The sequence below is a fragment of the Zootoca vivipara genome, chromosome 4, assembly GCF_965207765.1.
Source record: "Zootoca vivipara chromosome 4, rZooViv2.hap1.1, whole genome shotgun sequence".
NCBI classification, from domain to species: Eukaryota; Metazoa; Chordata; class Lepidosauria; order Squamata; family Lacertidae; genus Zootoca; species Zootoca vivipara.
The window spans coordinates 49,897,228-49,910,819 of NC_142587.1; the positions used below are offsets into that span (position 1 = coordinate 49,897,228).

The following is a 13,592-nucleotide window of genomic DNA, read 5'->3' on the forward strand; positions in this document are numbered from 1 at the left end:
AAGAAACATAGCAATTTAGTTGAAAAGAATACTCTAAAGTCTTCTTAAATATATTAATTCAATACAGAAAGGTGCTCCAGTGCTCAAACTGAGATTGTCCATGCACAGAAACCCTCAGTCATTCAAGTAAAAAGGAGGTGCTTTCTTGTGTGGACCTGGATTCCTCATTGAAACAAGAGAGAAAATTATTGTAGGCAGGAAGAACTTCCCTTCATAACTCACATGTAGGAGCACTATGCTATACATTTCTTCTATACTGTACAGTCGTACCTTGGAAGTCGAATGGAATCCATTCCAGAAGTCCGTTCGACTTCCAAAACGTTCAGAAACCCAACCGCTGCTTCTGATTGGCTGCAGGAAGCCCCTGCAGCCAATCAGAAGCCGCGGAAGCCCCGTCGGACGTTCGGCTTCCAAAAATAGTTCGCAAACCGGAACAGTCACTTCCAGGTTTGCAGCGTTCGAGAACATTCGAGAATTAAGCTGTTCGAGAAACCAAGGTATGACTGTATATCTCAAAAATAAGTAATTACTCTGCAGCAAATTCCTCTGAAACTTGGTCTGCGATCTTGCTCCCTTTGCACATGGAAAGCAGGATGTGGTGTGGCTCAATGGGACACCGTCCACCACTCACCATCCATCACCCGCCACCTATTATCCTTTCCCCACACACATGCACCTCTGTGTCACTATTTCTATAACAGGCTGCAAGCAGACTATTCAAGTCTGCATCCAGCTGCCACCCTCTCCTTCTCCCACAACAGAATGGGGCTCGGCGGAAGAGCAGCTTGCTGGAAACTCCAGGGTTATCCATGCAGGAAGACCTGGGAAGAGAATGGCTGGCCACATTGCCAGGGAACAATTGCAACAGAGGATGTGTGTGCCCAGGTGTTGGTTGGAATCGTTTACTTTATATGCATATTGAATGGTAAAGCAACTTCTCAAATAAGTTGTGCCAATTACCGAGGCCTTGATGTGTAAACAGTTAAGAGTGCGTTTCAAACAGTCTTGTCATTTCCAATTGCTTTTTAATTACAAATTGCTCACTGCTGGATTGTATGCCATTAAGAAATTTAACAAAAGATTACGAGGAACAGTTTCCCCTCTGGTCCAGGCTGTTTCTCTATATTTGATTGAGGTTGATTTATACCACATTGAACTCCATTCCTCACCATCAGTGTTTACCGTAGCTCCCAGTCTTTCTCCCAGTTATTTTTAGTGTTCGTATCTACATTTATCAAGAATACAAGTAGAAATCTGCCACTGTCACAAAAGTCAGTTATTTGGACCTAATCTCCCTCCCTAAATAATTCCAAGTTTTTAAATGGTTCAGAGAGCCCACGTACCTTTCCTTCTTTTGCAGCAGCAGATAATAAGCAGAATAATAAGGATCAGTAGGAGGAAACCAACAATTGACAATACAACTGCTAAAATTATAGTTCGAGTTCGTCCGTCATCGCCTGCTACTAGATAAAAATTAATAAATGTTAAGAAGCACAGTAAAATATGCATGTCTCCCTATGAATTTAATGAGTTACTCATAGACTACTGTGCTTTCTTAAGTAATGTTGCGGCTTCTAGAGGTCCAAGAGTCTTTGCCAGATACGTTATTATTTTATTTTTATTATTCCAACAGATTCTGATTTCATGCATCAGTTTCTACTCAAGAGACATAGTTGTCAATTTGGCTGTAATGGGAAAGTATGGCATGGAAGAGGCAGGAGAAGGGAATATGTGGGCGAAAATTAGTTCCTAGTCTAATAAACTATGCATCCAATTAAAAAGTTAATTCAACAGATGTGTTTCAGCTGAACAGTCCTCTTCAGTGGCTTTATATTTCATCTATCTTAAAAGCATTATCATAGCTATAGACCACATTAGAGAGAAGGTTTTTGATTATAATTGGCATTGTTGTGCAAAACACACCATAGCTGTTTACACATTAAACCTTCAAGTTTCCAAAGTTTTTCCTTTAAATCTTTGGGTTAAATGTATGAAAGATCTGATTAAATTCCCACTGCAGCATTGCCACTTTATATAGTAAAATAAAAAAATTCCTTCAGTAGCACCTTAAAGACCAACTAAGTAATACCAAATAAAAACTCAGTTGGTCTTTAAGGTGCTACTGAAGGAATTTTTTTATTTTGCTTCGACTCAGACCAACACGGCTACCTACCTGCCACTTTATATAGTGTTACTGTTACAGGATTGCTTGGGGGGGGGGGGTTGGTTGGTTGGTTTGCCATTTGGGGCTCCTTCCAAGCCCTCGGTTTTTCTGTTTGTAAGATGGGATTTTGTTGTAAAAGGAACTGCCAATGGTCAAATCAGTCTCTTTGTCAAGTTAATGGCCCTAGTCAAACCTGTTAAGCATCCTTTTTACATGACTAAAGATCTGGCTATGTTGCCAAAGAAACAACTAGACACTTTATCCTAGGTGTAGGAGGACAATTGGCAAGATGTGAAGTAGAGTGGAGATGGGATGACACATGGGTCATGTAAACATTACCTACTTAAAATTCAGCTAGGTGGTTCTTTTTCTCAATTCGGATAAAGCTAGTTTTGGCGGGGTGTGTGTGTGTGCATCAAAACACACTATTTCCTAAGAAATGACAGGATAGATGCAATATGTATATGGATTTTGACTAATGCCATGTGTACACCACTTCCCAAACCTGTAGTGGGAGCATACTGGTCACAAAATAATTGGGGTTGCCTACATGGCCTTGCACTCTGTGCTGAACCCAAAGCCCTAACTCAGAGGGAAACCTGAACCCAAATGGGCAAGTTAGATCTGTTAGGCTGAGTGTTAATGCTGTGAGTCTCTTCATCTTCTGCTTAGCTTGTATATATGTGTAACTAAAAAACATATCACCAAGACATCACAGTCTCCAGTCACCTTCATTTCAAGGATACCAAACCCATAATACGGCACCCCTGAAGGCTCTCATACTCAGACTGGTGTGTTGTCCTGAGTGAGCATGCCCAGCACAAGGAGAACAAACGAGGGTTAGTTCTTTATTGGTAAGCCACTCAATTACAGCATCTCCTCGGGGGCACACGGTATACAAACCATTCCCTCTACGTAGCTAGCTAGGCATCTATGTCCCAGGTTTGAGCCCTGAATTGGACCATTGAAGCAACAGTATAGCCATGCCTCTTCCTAAACTTAAATCCCCTCACCTGACAGCAACCTGTGGCTTCTCCTGCTGCTGAGTTGGCACTTTAAGCCCCTCCTTGTCCTTGGAGACGGCAGAGGAAGGGACCAAGCACATCCTAATGTCCCAGCACTCCATTTATTTATTCCCCCACCCGCATAAAGTTGCAATAGCAGAAGTAAGGTGAGTGTTAGTGGCAGGCCCACTGTACTTCAAAAGGTATGCTCTATGGGGCACTTCTCAGTCCTAAAATATCGAAAATCTTCCATTGCCCTTTTGGCAAGAACCAACACCTCCACCACCTGCTTTCACAACCTCACCAGTTTAAGTGTTCTGCACACTTCCTCCAAGGAGAGCAGGCCTGATTCTGGTGACTGAAGTGTATGCTTCTAAATTAATCTTCTCTTTTACATTGTAATAGATGGCTCCCCCTCCCATTGAAACTTCCTTCAGCCCAGTGAATGATGACCACACAAAACACTAAAGAAAGCTGTCAGGAAACTATGAAAGTAATGAAGTAATGTGTGTAAGAGAGAGGAGAGGCGGTTTTCTTCATTACTGCTGACATATCTCAATTTCAGCCTAATCATTAAAAGATTTTTATGTACTCCAACCCTGACAACTCACATGTTTCTCCTACTGCACAAACAACTTCTCGGGGAATAAAATGAAGAATGTTCCTAGATAAATCAGTAAGTACACAGTAATTGCACTTTGTGACATCTGCTTTTCTTCCATTCCGAGTTATATCATGTCGCTATGGCAACTGAATATGGCTGCTTCTTCAGAGTGACAGCTAGACAAGAGGGTTTATTAATTCCCCCATCACCCACAAAACAGAATCGTCCTGATGGATTCTGTTTCGCTTAGTCAGTAATTAGAAACATCTACTCTGGTCATTTCTAGAACAGAAACACACAAGGAAATGGGTCCCCAAGGTACCGACACAAATGGAGTACAAAGTAGAAGCCTATGACCAGGAAACTATGACCAGAAAACCTTGCCCAACAATTGATGTAAATAAAGCAATCACTTTTGCCTCTTATCAGCCGTCTTTGCCCCACATAACATACTAAGGATTACCAATAATAAAAATCAATGTGTAACTTTTGGGAGGAATCATTTCCCTGTGGCAGAACGCCTCCTTTGTATGCAGAAGATCCCAGATTTAAGACCTGAGATAGCAGTGCTGGGAAAGATTTCTTGCGATATTGGAGAGCTGATGGACAGAGTGGACAGTATTGGACCAATTGTGCTACTGGTTGGACTAATGTAACGATGCTGGTGTGTAACTTTCAACTAGGAAGATCTACATGACACTGGGTGCTACTATGTGGTGATCAAGGATGGAAGGGAAACTTTTGTCCATACCTTTAAGCACCAGGATGCAGTTGGTGGAGGGGTGTGTGTGTGACAGCCAGCGCCATGCAGTGCACACAATTGCGGGCTGCTGATGCCATCTAGGGCATATTTGAGTCAGCAGTCATGCAATTGCATCTTGCCAGCTGCAGCCTTCTCACTGAAAACAGAAACTTAAAAGTATATCATTGTGATATACTAGGAGTATAGACAAATGTTAAATAAAATTGCCTACCAACTCTCACATTCTATCAAGTATCAAGTATCAAATATTGAAATCAAGCATCATTGGGTGTTAAATAAAGAATCAGAATCCACATATTTGAGCATGCAAAGAATATCTAAAGAATATTCAATATCAGCATCTAAAAAAGAGAATTTTGAGAATAGTGTTTGGGAACCAATTTGCTCTGCCTCTTTCAGCATTCTGTTCCTGTCAAAAAAAGCCCTCATGCAAAGGTCATACCAGCAGTGATATGTGTTCATGCAAGAATTAACCCTCACACTTTCATTGCAAGTCTATGCAGTTATAATTATTAAAACTCTTAGAGCAATTCTGAAACCTAACAGCCCTGAGAAATAGCATTTATTGGTTCTTTAATTCACATATTAAATCTGCCTGATTCATTACATATAATTCTGCAAAAAGCATAGTATCCAATGGTCAGTTTTGCATGCCCTTTTTATCTAAAGAAGGCATAATTCTCTAGCTGCCGTTAGTGATTGAACTACAAATGCTTGGCTTAAAGATAAATTGGAGGCGTGTTGTTATGTCCTTTAGACACAATTAAATTCTTTGAAGCAATTTCCAAAATCACAGGCTAGGTCTTGTGTAAGAAATGCTTTTGTGACTATTATAAATGCAATAAATATGGATCAAAAGAATGATCATGTGATTTCAGGGTTGATTTCCAGTCTCAAACAATTGTCCAAATTCTCTAAGAATAGGCACATTAAATCTGTGTGAGGGAGAAGATATTCATTCATGTCCATTGTTGGTACTGTACATTAATGGAAGCAACTCGAGTAGGGATGGTGAAACCTTCCAGGTGTTTGTGCACTGTAACCCATCAGTCCCAGCAAGCATGATCAATGGTCAAGGATGATGGGAGTTGTAGGCTGTCAAAAGCCAGAGGGCCAAAGCTAGGGCCACTCCAGAGCCATCTCATGAAACTCACCAAATTTCATATAGTCTGTGAATGGATGTCCCACCAATATTTTAGCCATGATCAAAATCCAAGTTCAGTATTAAAGATTTTTGAAGATGACAGTGATGTGGGATTGAGGATTGGAGTGGTCATTTTGTGATATTGTGGCAGTGGACAAAGCTGTATTGTAACTTTTGAATAAATGGAAAGGAAAGGAAAGGAAAGGAAAGGAAAGGAAAGGAAAGGAAAGGAAGGAAGGAAGGAAGGAAGGAAGGAAGGAAGGAAGGAAGGAAATGAAACAAGAAGTGCACCCACAAGATAGTCACTTACTTGAAGGAGGTTCATACACAGTAAGGGTCACAGTTGCATACTGTGGCTCAGAGAGTGCATCTATAGCGGCAAAGCAAGTCACAGTGCTATTGGTCATTGGTGTCAGGGTTAAAATGCTCTCTTCATTGTACAAGCCATTTGATCCTTGACTCTGGTTGGTAATGTACATGGAATTATCTAATATACTATTATTTACCATCCAGGAAATCTGTGGAGCAGGAGCCCATCCAAGAGCTTCAGAAATTATCTCAGTTGTTTGGTTCTTTCTTACTGTCAAGTTGCCAGCTTTGATAGTCAAAGATCCATTAACTGTTTGGGGAAAAGAAGATGTTTTCCTTACATCAGAATAGTTTACACTACACATTTTTATGGGGCCAGGTTGAATTTATTTTCTCAATTTGGTTTCAGGTTGCCACCAAGAGAATTACATCCCCCCAATTGAAACCCAGATTTCCATGTTGAAAAAGTAACCTTTAAAGCATTTCTAACAGCCCATTAGTGGCTTTAGAAACAGAGGCAGGTTTCCCAGATTATTGTTGAAAGTTAATTATTGAAGCTTTGTAGCCATTATGATAGGTGCATCTTTCTGAGCTACAGAATTATGCACTAATGAGTATTATTTTTTCCATTTGCAGTTTAAAAAAATAAATTAGATTGGATTTTTCAAGAATTTTGAAAATGCCACACTGCAAATTGACCCTTCATTTGGCAATTTTTAGAGCCTAGAGATGATTTATCATTTCTATATGCATTCTCTAAACCAGGCATGTCCAAAGTCCAATTCGGGGGCCTAATCTGGCCCGCCGGTTGATTTAATCCGGCCCCTGTGGCAGTATATGTCCTGGGGTAAAATCCTTTAAAAAGCTCAAAAACTTTGGGGTAAAATTATAAAAAAGCTCAACAACTTCGATACTTTTAAAAAAAGCTAAACGACTGTGGTTGGCCCTCACACATGTTTACTTCATCAAATCTGGCCCTCTTTGAAAAAGGTTTGGGCACCCCTGCTCTAAAGAATGCTGATTGGCAGTACAGTGGTACCTCGGGTTACAAACGCTTCAGGTTACAAACTCTACTAACCCAGAAATAGTACCTCAGGATGAGAACAGAAATTGTGCTTTGGTGGCGCGGCGGCAGCAGGAGGCCCCATTAGCTAAAGTGGTGCTTCAGGTTAAGAACAGTTTCAGGCTAAGAATGGTCCTCCGGAACGAATTAAGTTCTTAACCAGAGGTACCACTGTATTGTCAAATGGAGCATCTGATATCTTGATGAGGGTCTATTGTAATGATTCCCAAATGCTGGCTTAGTATCCACTAACCACAAGCTTTATGGTAGCATTTCTATGGCGCTAGAAGCAGAGGATGCTACAGACATCTGTATGTGCTCTCTCTCTCTGTGATATATAAAAACATATGTCGATTACATACCCATCAACAGTTCTGATTTGACCAGGGCATCCCAGAATTGCAGATTACAGATTACATAATGGCTTCTGATTGGATGTCTCATTTTTGGTGCCAAGCTCTTGCACAAGTCAGCTATTTCCCATAAGAGCTCTGCACCAAAAGAGGCACATTTTTCATGCAAATGAAGGCTGGAACCCATGGAGGTGGAGGAGGTGATGGTGGTGCAAGCCAGGATGCCCCAGCCAGACCCAGAGGCCATGCCTGCTCTGACTGATGCTATCCCTGCCAGAGGCATAGAAGAAGCTGACAAAGATGAAGCTGGTGACAGGGAAGAGAAGGTGAAGGTGCCGGTCTGCCGCTTGCTGAGGGAGCTGCTGCCAGCACCAGAGACATGGGACTGGGAAGCCTCAGCTGGTTTGCATGGGAGTATGGCACCAAAGGACCAGAATGTTGGAGGGTATACAACTGAAAATTATGCTATTCATCTACCAAAGTGCTTTATAGTCCACAAAGGCTTGTGCTGCAGCACATCGATTAGTGTTTAAATGCCACAATACTGTTTAAAGTGCTGAGAGAAGGAAGTATAGATGGAATAGGAAAGAGGAATATCAGTATGAATTACTCTTGCAATTGGCCTAAATGTTTTTCCTTAAAACTGAATAATGACAAAAATGCATACACACCTTGAACAGAAAGAAATGCGTATTTATCGTCCTGTACGTTCTGGAGACTGCATTTTATTTCTCCAGAATCACGTAGCTGGACATTAAAAATCTTGAGTCCGGAGGTGAACTCAGTACCAGTTTGAAAACCATCCTGATTGTATTTTGGATTTGTTATAATAGCTGTTCCGTCACTCAGTACAGTCAATATAGGGTTTCCATTGAAAAGCCATATCAAAACCTTCCACCCTTCTGACACTGTACAATTAAAATGAGCCACTGAACCAGATAGAATTGTTAAATTTCTGGGACCTTCTATGATGGAGTAGCCAAACCCAGTATCTGCAAAACAGGAAGGGGGGGGAATCACTCAGGAACTGAAACTAGACCAACACCAAAGTCAATAAGGGTGTTTCTAGCTTATCTCACACAATCATCATGATAACAGTTAAAAATAAATAAATGTATATAGGTCTGACATCACCCTTCTGCATAAATATCTGAGGAGCATTAAGCGTCCATGTGAACAAAAAAATGAAGGAGGCATTTAACTTGGTTAATGTACTGGTAACACTGATTAATGCCAGATAGTGTGTACAACGTCTGAAGAACCTTTGCTGTCAACGTTAGAAACAAAAGCTATCAGTCGTCTTGTATTGTAACTTTGCCCTGTGCTTGAAAACAGGGGAAAGGCCTTGCTTCAATTTAAGTTGATAGCAGTTGCTTAATGGATCTCAGAGTTCTGGTTCGAAGCCTTCCCATTTTGGACCTAAACTGGTTTTAAACAACCAGGTGCCTAGAAGCAGATTCATCCTATCCTGAGAATAGTTGTGGCTCGTTTGGTAGTGCTGCTCTTGCCTGCTCCATTATAAGCTTTCAGGATAAACATTTTGGGTTTTCTTAATCCATCCTGTATAGCTTTGACACATTGATCTGCAAGAGTTAATTTTTCAAAGTTTTGTGCTCAGCTCTGCGGATTGATTGACAATGACTTTAATAAATCCTCATGCTGGCAAAACTGGGCTTAATCTTTTTTTTTTACTTTCTTTAAAGAAATAATTAACAGAAAGGGCATGTGATTTTCCAAGAGCCAAGAATTGCACCACAGCCTAAATACTCTACAAGAGTCATTTGAATGGGTGGCATAGTAGCGTAATTCCCATCAATGTGAACCAATTCCAGAGCACTTCTCATTTTTTATTATCCTTTGCTAATGACCATAGTCCAAGTATGTTGGCATTATAAGTCAAGATAATTACATTCTTTCCATCTTATTGTATAAACTACCCGAGGGACTTAAAGGGATCATCGTCTTTGTACTAAATTGCATTTTAATGCTCAAGGATCATAAGAAGTTTCAAAACTCACAAACTTGTATCAAAAAATTCACATGGGACATGAGCTAAACAGCTACTGCAATACAAAAAAAATGCAGAACGAGAAGTTGAAGAAATGAATCACAAAGACACACCTGCGGAGGTATAATAATCAGCTGGTGTTCAAAATGTACATGTGACCCTTTGTTCCGATGCTTTTAAGGGAGGCGGTGTCTTTTACATCTTTACTGACCCAAAGTGCCATAGCTGCCAAGTTTTCCCTTTTCTCACGAGGAAGCCTATTCAGCATAAGGGAAAATCCCTTAAAAAAAGGATAACTTGGTAGCTATGCAAAGTGCATAGGGACTTGAGCTAGGATTTCAGCTTGAAATGCAGACTACTGTACTGAACGTACACTTCAGCTTTCATTCAGTAGCTTGCTTTTCAAGGGATACCCTGTATTGTGTTCAATTTCCCTCCTTTTCCTTGTGTCCTGAACATGCACATCTCTTACTCCAACTTGTCAGTCTTCAAGGGAGCTATTGCACTGCATTCTGCTTTGCATCTTTCCTGGCCTCCATGAAAACAGAGTGGAAGTCCAGTTAGAATTTATAATAGAAATTCAGAATGTTGACCTTGAATGTGCACACCCATAGGGGTAATTTAATGTAGATAGTAAGCTTTTTCTACCTCCCCCAATTCTCCATTGCCCTTTGATGTTTTCCTCCAATCTCTACTTTCCCATACATTCCCCTTCCTCAGTCCAGATTTTCTCATAACGAGGATACTCTGAGAAGGAGGGGGGTATGAGAAAATCCAGAGTTACGTGTGGGAAGGCAGTGATTTGGAGGTAAAAGTCATGTGGACAACAATTAATGGAGGTATAGGAAGCTTACTATCCATATTAAATGATTTCCATATGACATTTCAGTCTTGCATCGAGCAATATTTTGCATTTTTCTTCTCCCCCTGAGAATTGGTGGGGAGGAAGGGGCTGGGTTGTTATTAAAATGTGACACCCTGAATTATGTGTGCCAAATTTAGTTTTAGTATTTCAGCATTCTATAGAGTTACTATATAACAGGCGGCCTAAGAAGTGCTAAACAAACAAGTTACACCCAAAGCCTCACTTTGGTTGGTAAATGAGAAAAGGGTAATAATACCTGTTAGCAAGACTAAAAGGCTGAAAGCCAGCCAAATCCATTCCCGATATCTATCCATTTAGCAAGCTCCTCTGATGAACCTAAAAGAAAAGAACACCCGCGCATTGCTGTAAAACACATGTTTTTTATCAAGTATTTCAAAGTTACAAATCCAAAGACAAAAACAATCATGCTTCAAATGGATTGAACAACAACAAAGCAGTATATTTACTAGATTATAAACAGAGAACCATACATATATGAGCAGTCACTAAATAACGTGTTTGACTATTAAGAAGAGATCACATCCTTCTGGAATGTGGTGAGCAGTTGTGAAAAAAAATCCTGGGCTGGATTCATGTAAGCATCCAATCTCTAAGAGGTGTGAGATTCCAGCGGTCTTGGCATGGCATGCTTTCCACAGGGTCTATGTTCCCTTTTGGACAATTAGGCACAGTGGAGGCGGCAGTGTCTTTATGATATATGGTTTATTTACACATATATACAACTTGAATAATAGAATCATAGAACTGTAGAGTGGGAAGGAACCCTGTGGGTCATCTAGTCCAACCCCATGCAATGCAGGAATAGGCAGCTGTCCCATACGGGGATTGAACCTGCGACCTTGGTTTTATCAACACCACGCTCTAACCAACTGAGCTATCCAGGCTGGTCATCTACTGTGCAGAAAGGGTTCAGAGCATTCACATCTTAAGATGATTATTTGCTCCTCTCTCAGGAGCAGCAGGCTTAGGTCTACAAACAAGGGAATTTGCCTGCCCCATTTGTTCCAGCCTGCTCCAGCCAGCCCACCAGGAGTTCTGTTGGCCCCCTTTCTCTCCCACTTTTTCAAACCTCTTGCAAAACACCACAATTTTCCATCAGTCTGCATAATCCAGCACTGAAATCTTAAACCGTTTCTTTTGCTGCGGACTAACACAGCTGGAAGAGGAACCCCTCCTTGTCCTGTAGTCTAGGCCTTTGATGGTTCCCTTGATGGGCCATCACTAGCCTTTGTTTCCTGCTAATGGCCCCTCTTAGCAGCTACGCCAGAGGTTGTTAGCATAAACTAAATCCAGGGAGTTTTAGTGTTTGGCACAGTTTAATCAAATCTTATTTAATTTTAACGCTTTCTAAATCCACAAACTCATAGCAATACGAATGGCAACAAACCCTCAGCAAAGTCATAATTCATCTCCCAGCATAAGCTACAAAACAATTCCTGCTGAAGTGTGTCCTCAAGAGCAAGCTGCCACAAGCTTTGGTTGTCCAGACATGATTCCATATTTTTCCAGTGCTAGGAGATATCTATCCTAGCTGCTGATGTAATCAAATCTTTTTAAGAATAGCAATCCTCATTCAGAGAAATGCCCAGAAGGGCTAAGCATAAAACAGATCTCAGCTCATGACAACTATTATTGCTAGTGTTGTTGTGTAATTGTGAAAAACCTATATTGCACAAAATAGCAAAAATATGAGATTTATCAGCGCAGAGGATGGGCGATATAATCCTATGCATATACAGTACAGTACTTGAATGTAAATGCTAACAGCACTGATTAAAAGAGACTCACTCGCTAGTAGTGTGCAGGCACACAAAAGCTCATACTTATGACAAACTTAGTTGGTCTCTAAGGTGCTACTGGAAGGATTTTTTTATTTTGTTTTGACTGCGTCAGACCAACACAGCTACCTACCTGTCACTCCCTAGTAATTATGCATAAGACTGTTGCCTGGAAATGTATTTCAGTGATGTAGGTGTCAAAAAGGCTTTCTGTGGGAAGGAGAGCCCCAGGAACTTCCAGCAAAACTATACCATAGCGGCTCAATTTCTTTTAGAACTGGAAAAATGTTTTTCACAACAGAAAGCTACAATTATTTGGAGATAGCTTTACTCTACTTATTTGAGGCAGGAGTTGCCATTGTGCTAAGCATCTCCTCTTGTAAGATAACAGATCAACGTGCCAGATAGGGGTGGACTACACAAGCTCATTTCCTGGGCTTTCATTAACCAAGAGGGATCATTTGCAGACCATTTCAGAGCTGTGGGATCAACAGAAAAATACGCTTCTATATACCGTAGTAGTTGCTCTCCACATGTGTGTGATTAGACATATAAATTAAAGCTGCAACTGTCAGCACTTTCACTAAGTTTTAAGCCACATGATACACAGTAAATATACCTAAGACTGTGCCAAACAGGTAACATTCAAAAGCAGAGGCCTCTACACTATCGTACTTCCTACTTTCTGTTCTCATTTGGATTTTGCTAATTTAACTTTGGAGAGCCAAACATCCTTTTCCAAATATCATTACTTAATTGCAGATTCTTTATCAGTAAATCCATTTTGCAGTCATTCGCCCATATTAAATTGGCTATCATAGACTTGAGAGTTCCTTACCTTCTTACCAGTAGATTACCACATGAAAAAACCTTAGTCCCTTCCGAGAAAGAAAATCTGTTCGTTGCTATCCCTTCCATCCAAGTAACTCCTCATATAGTCACACACCCACATATTCCAATTAGCTCTCAACTGGCTTCTATATCATTCAGCTGGAAGGCCCCACACAAAGCATTTCCTGCAACTTCTGGTTTCTGAGGCAGCTTTTGTGCGACTCTGTTTGCAGTGACCTTTTATCTCATAAAAAGATAAGAGTCAGGTGTGCAACCAATGCGCATATTCCATGGTTTTTAATAATTAACAGGTGCTATCAAAAAATAAAAGTAAAAGGCAGGTACAGGACCAACTGAGTAGGTGTGGAAACAACGACACCTATTGTCATAATGAAGCAATGTTTAACAGCCCAGCAGGCACCAGAAGATTCTTTCTAAAAGGGAGGAAGCAAAATGATCAAGCCTTGCTCTAGCACTTTCCTGACTGGTATGGCATGTGAAAAATTCATCTGGTGCCATTTTCCCCTTACTGCATCTCTTTGTGGGAAGAGAACATACTCTATCTGCTATATTGCTGCCTAACACTCTATACTGTGTTATAAAATCATATTGGGGGGGGGGGGTTTGCAGGACACCATTATTAATGAACAGAGAGGGGTGACAGAATTTGACAGCTGCAATACCC

At 40.7% G+C, this 13,592-nt stretch overlaps 1 protein-coding gene across 9 annotated transcripts in view; it reads right to left on the reverse strand.

Moving 5' to 3' along the window:
• Nucleotides 1-13,592, reverse strand: part of IGSF5 (immunoglobulin superfamily member 5) — a 48,780-nt gene that overhangs the window by 18,930 nt on the left and 16,258 nt on the right. For 2 of the 9 annotated variants that reach the window (XM_088667879.1, XM_088667877.1), the window contains exons 3-6: nucleotides 10,534-10,613; nucleotides 8,076-8,396; nucleotides 5,990-6,298; nucleotides 1,344-1,460 (exon numbers count right to left, since the gene is read on the reverse strand). In XM_088667879.1, the coding sequence (XP_088524005.1) occupies nucleotides 1,344-1,460; nucleotides 5,990-6,298; nucleotides 8,076-8,396; nucleotides 10,534-10,591 (805 nt within the window). In that variant the 5' untranslated portion in view covers nucleotides 10,592-10,613. Of the gene's footprint in view, nucleotides 1-1,343; nucleotides 1,464-5,989; nucleotides 6,299-8,075; nucleotides 8,397-10,533; nucleotides 10,614-12,914; nucleotides 13,462-13,592 lie in introns of those variants that run through there. The other 7 variants (XM_088667878.1, XM_088667876.1, XM_088667880.1 and 4 more) reach the window with 6 other exon arrangements.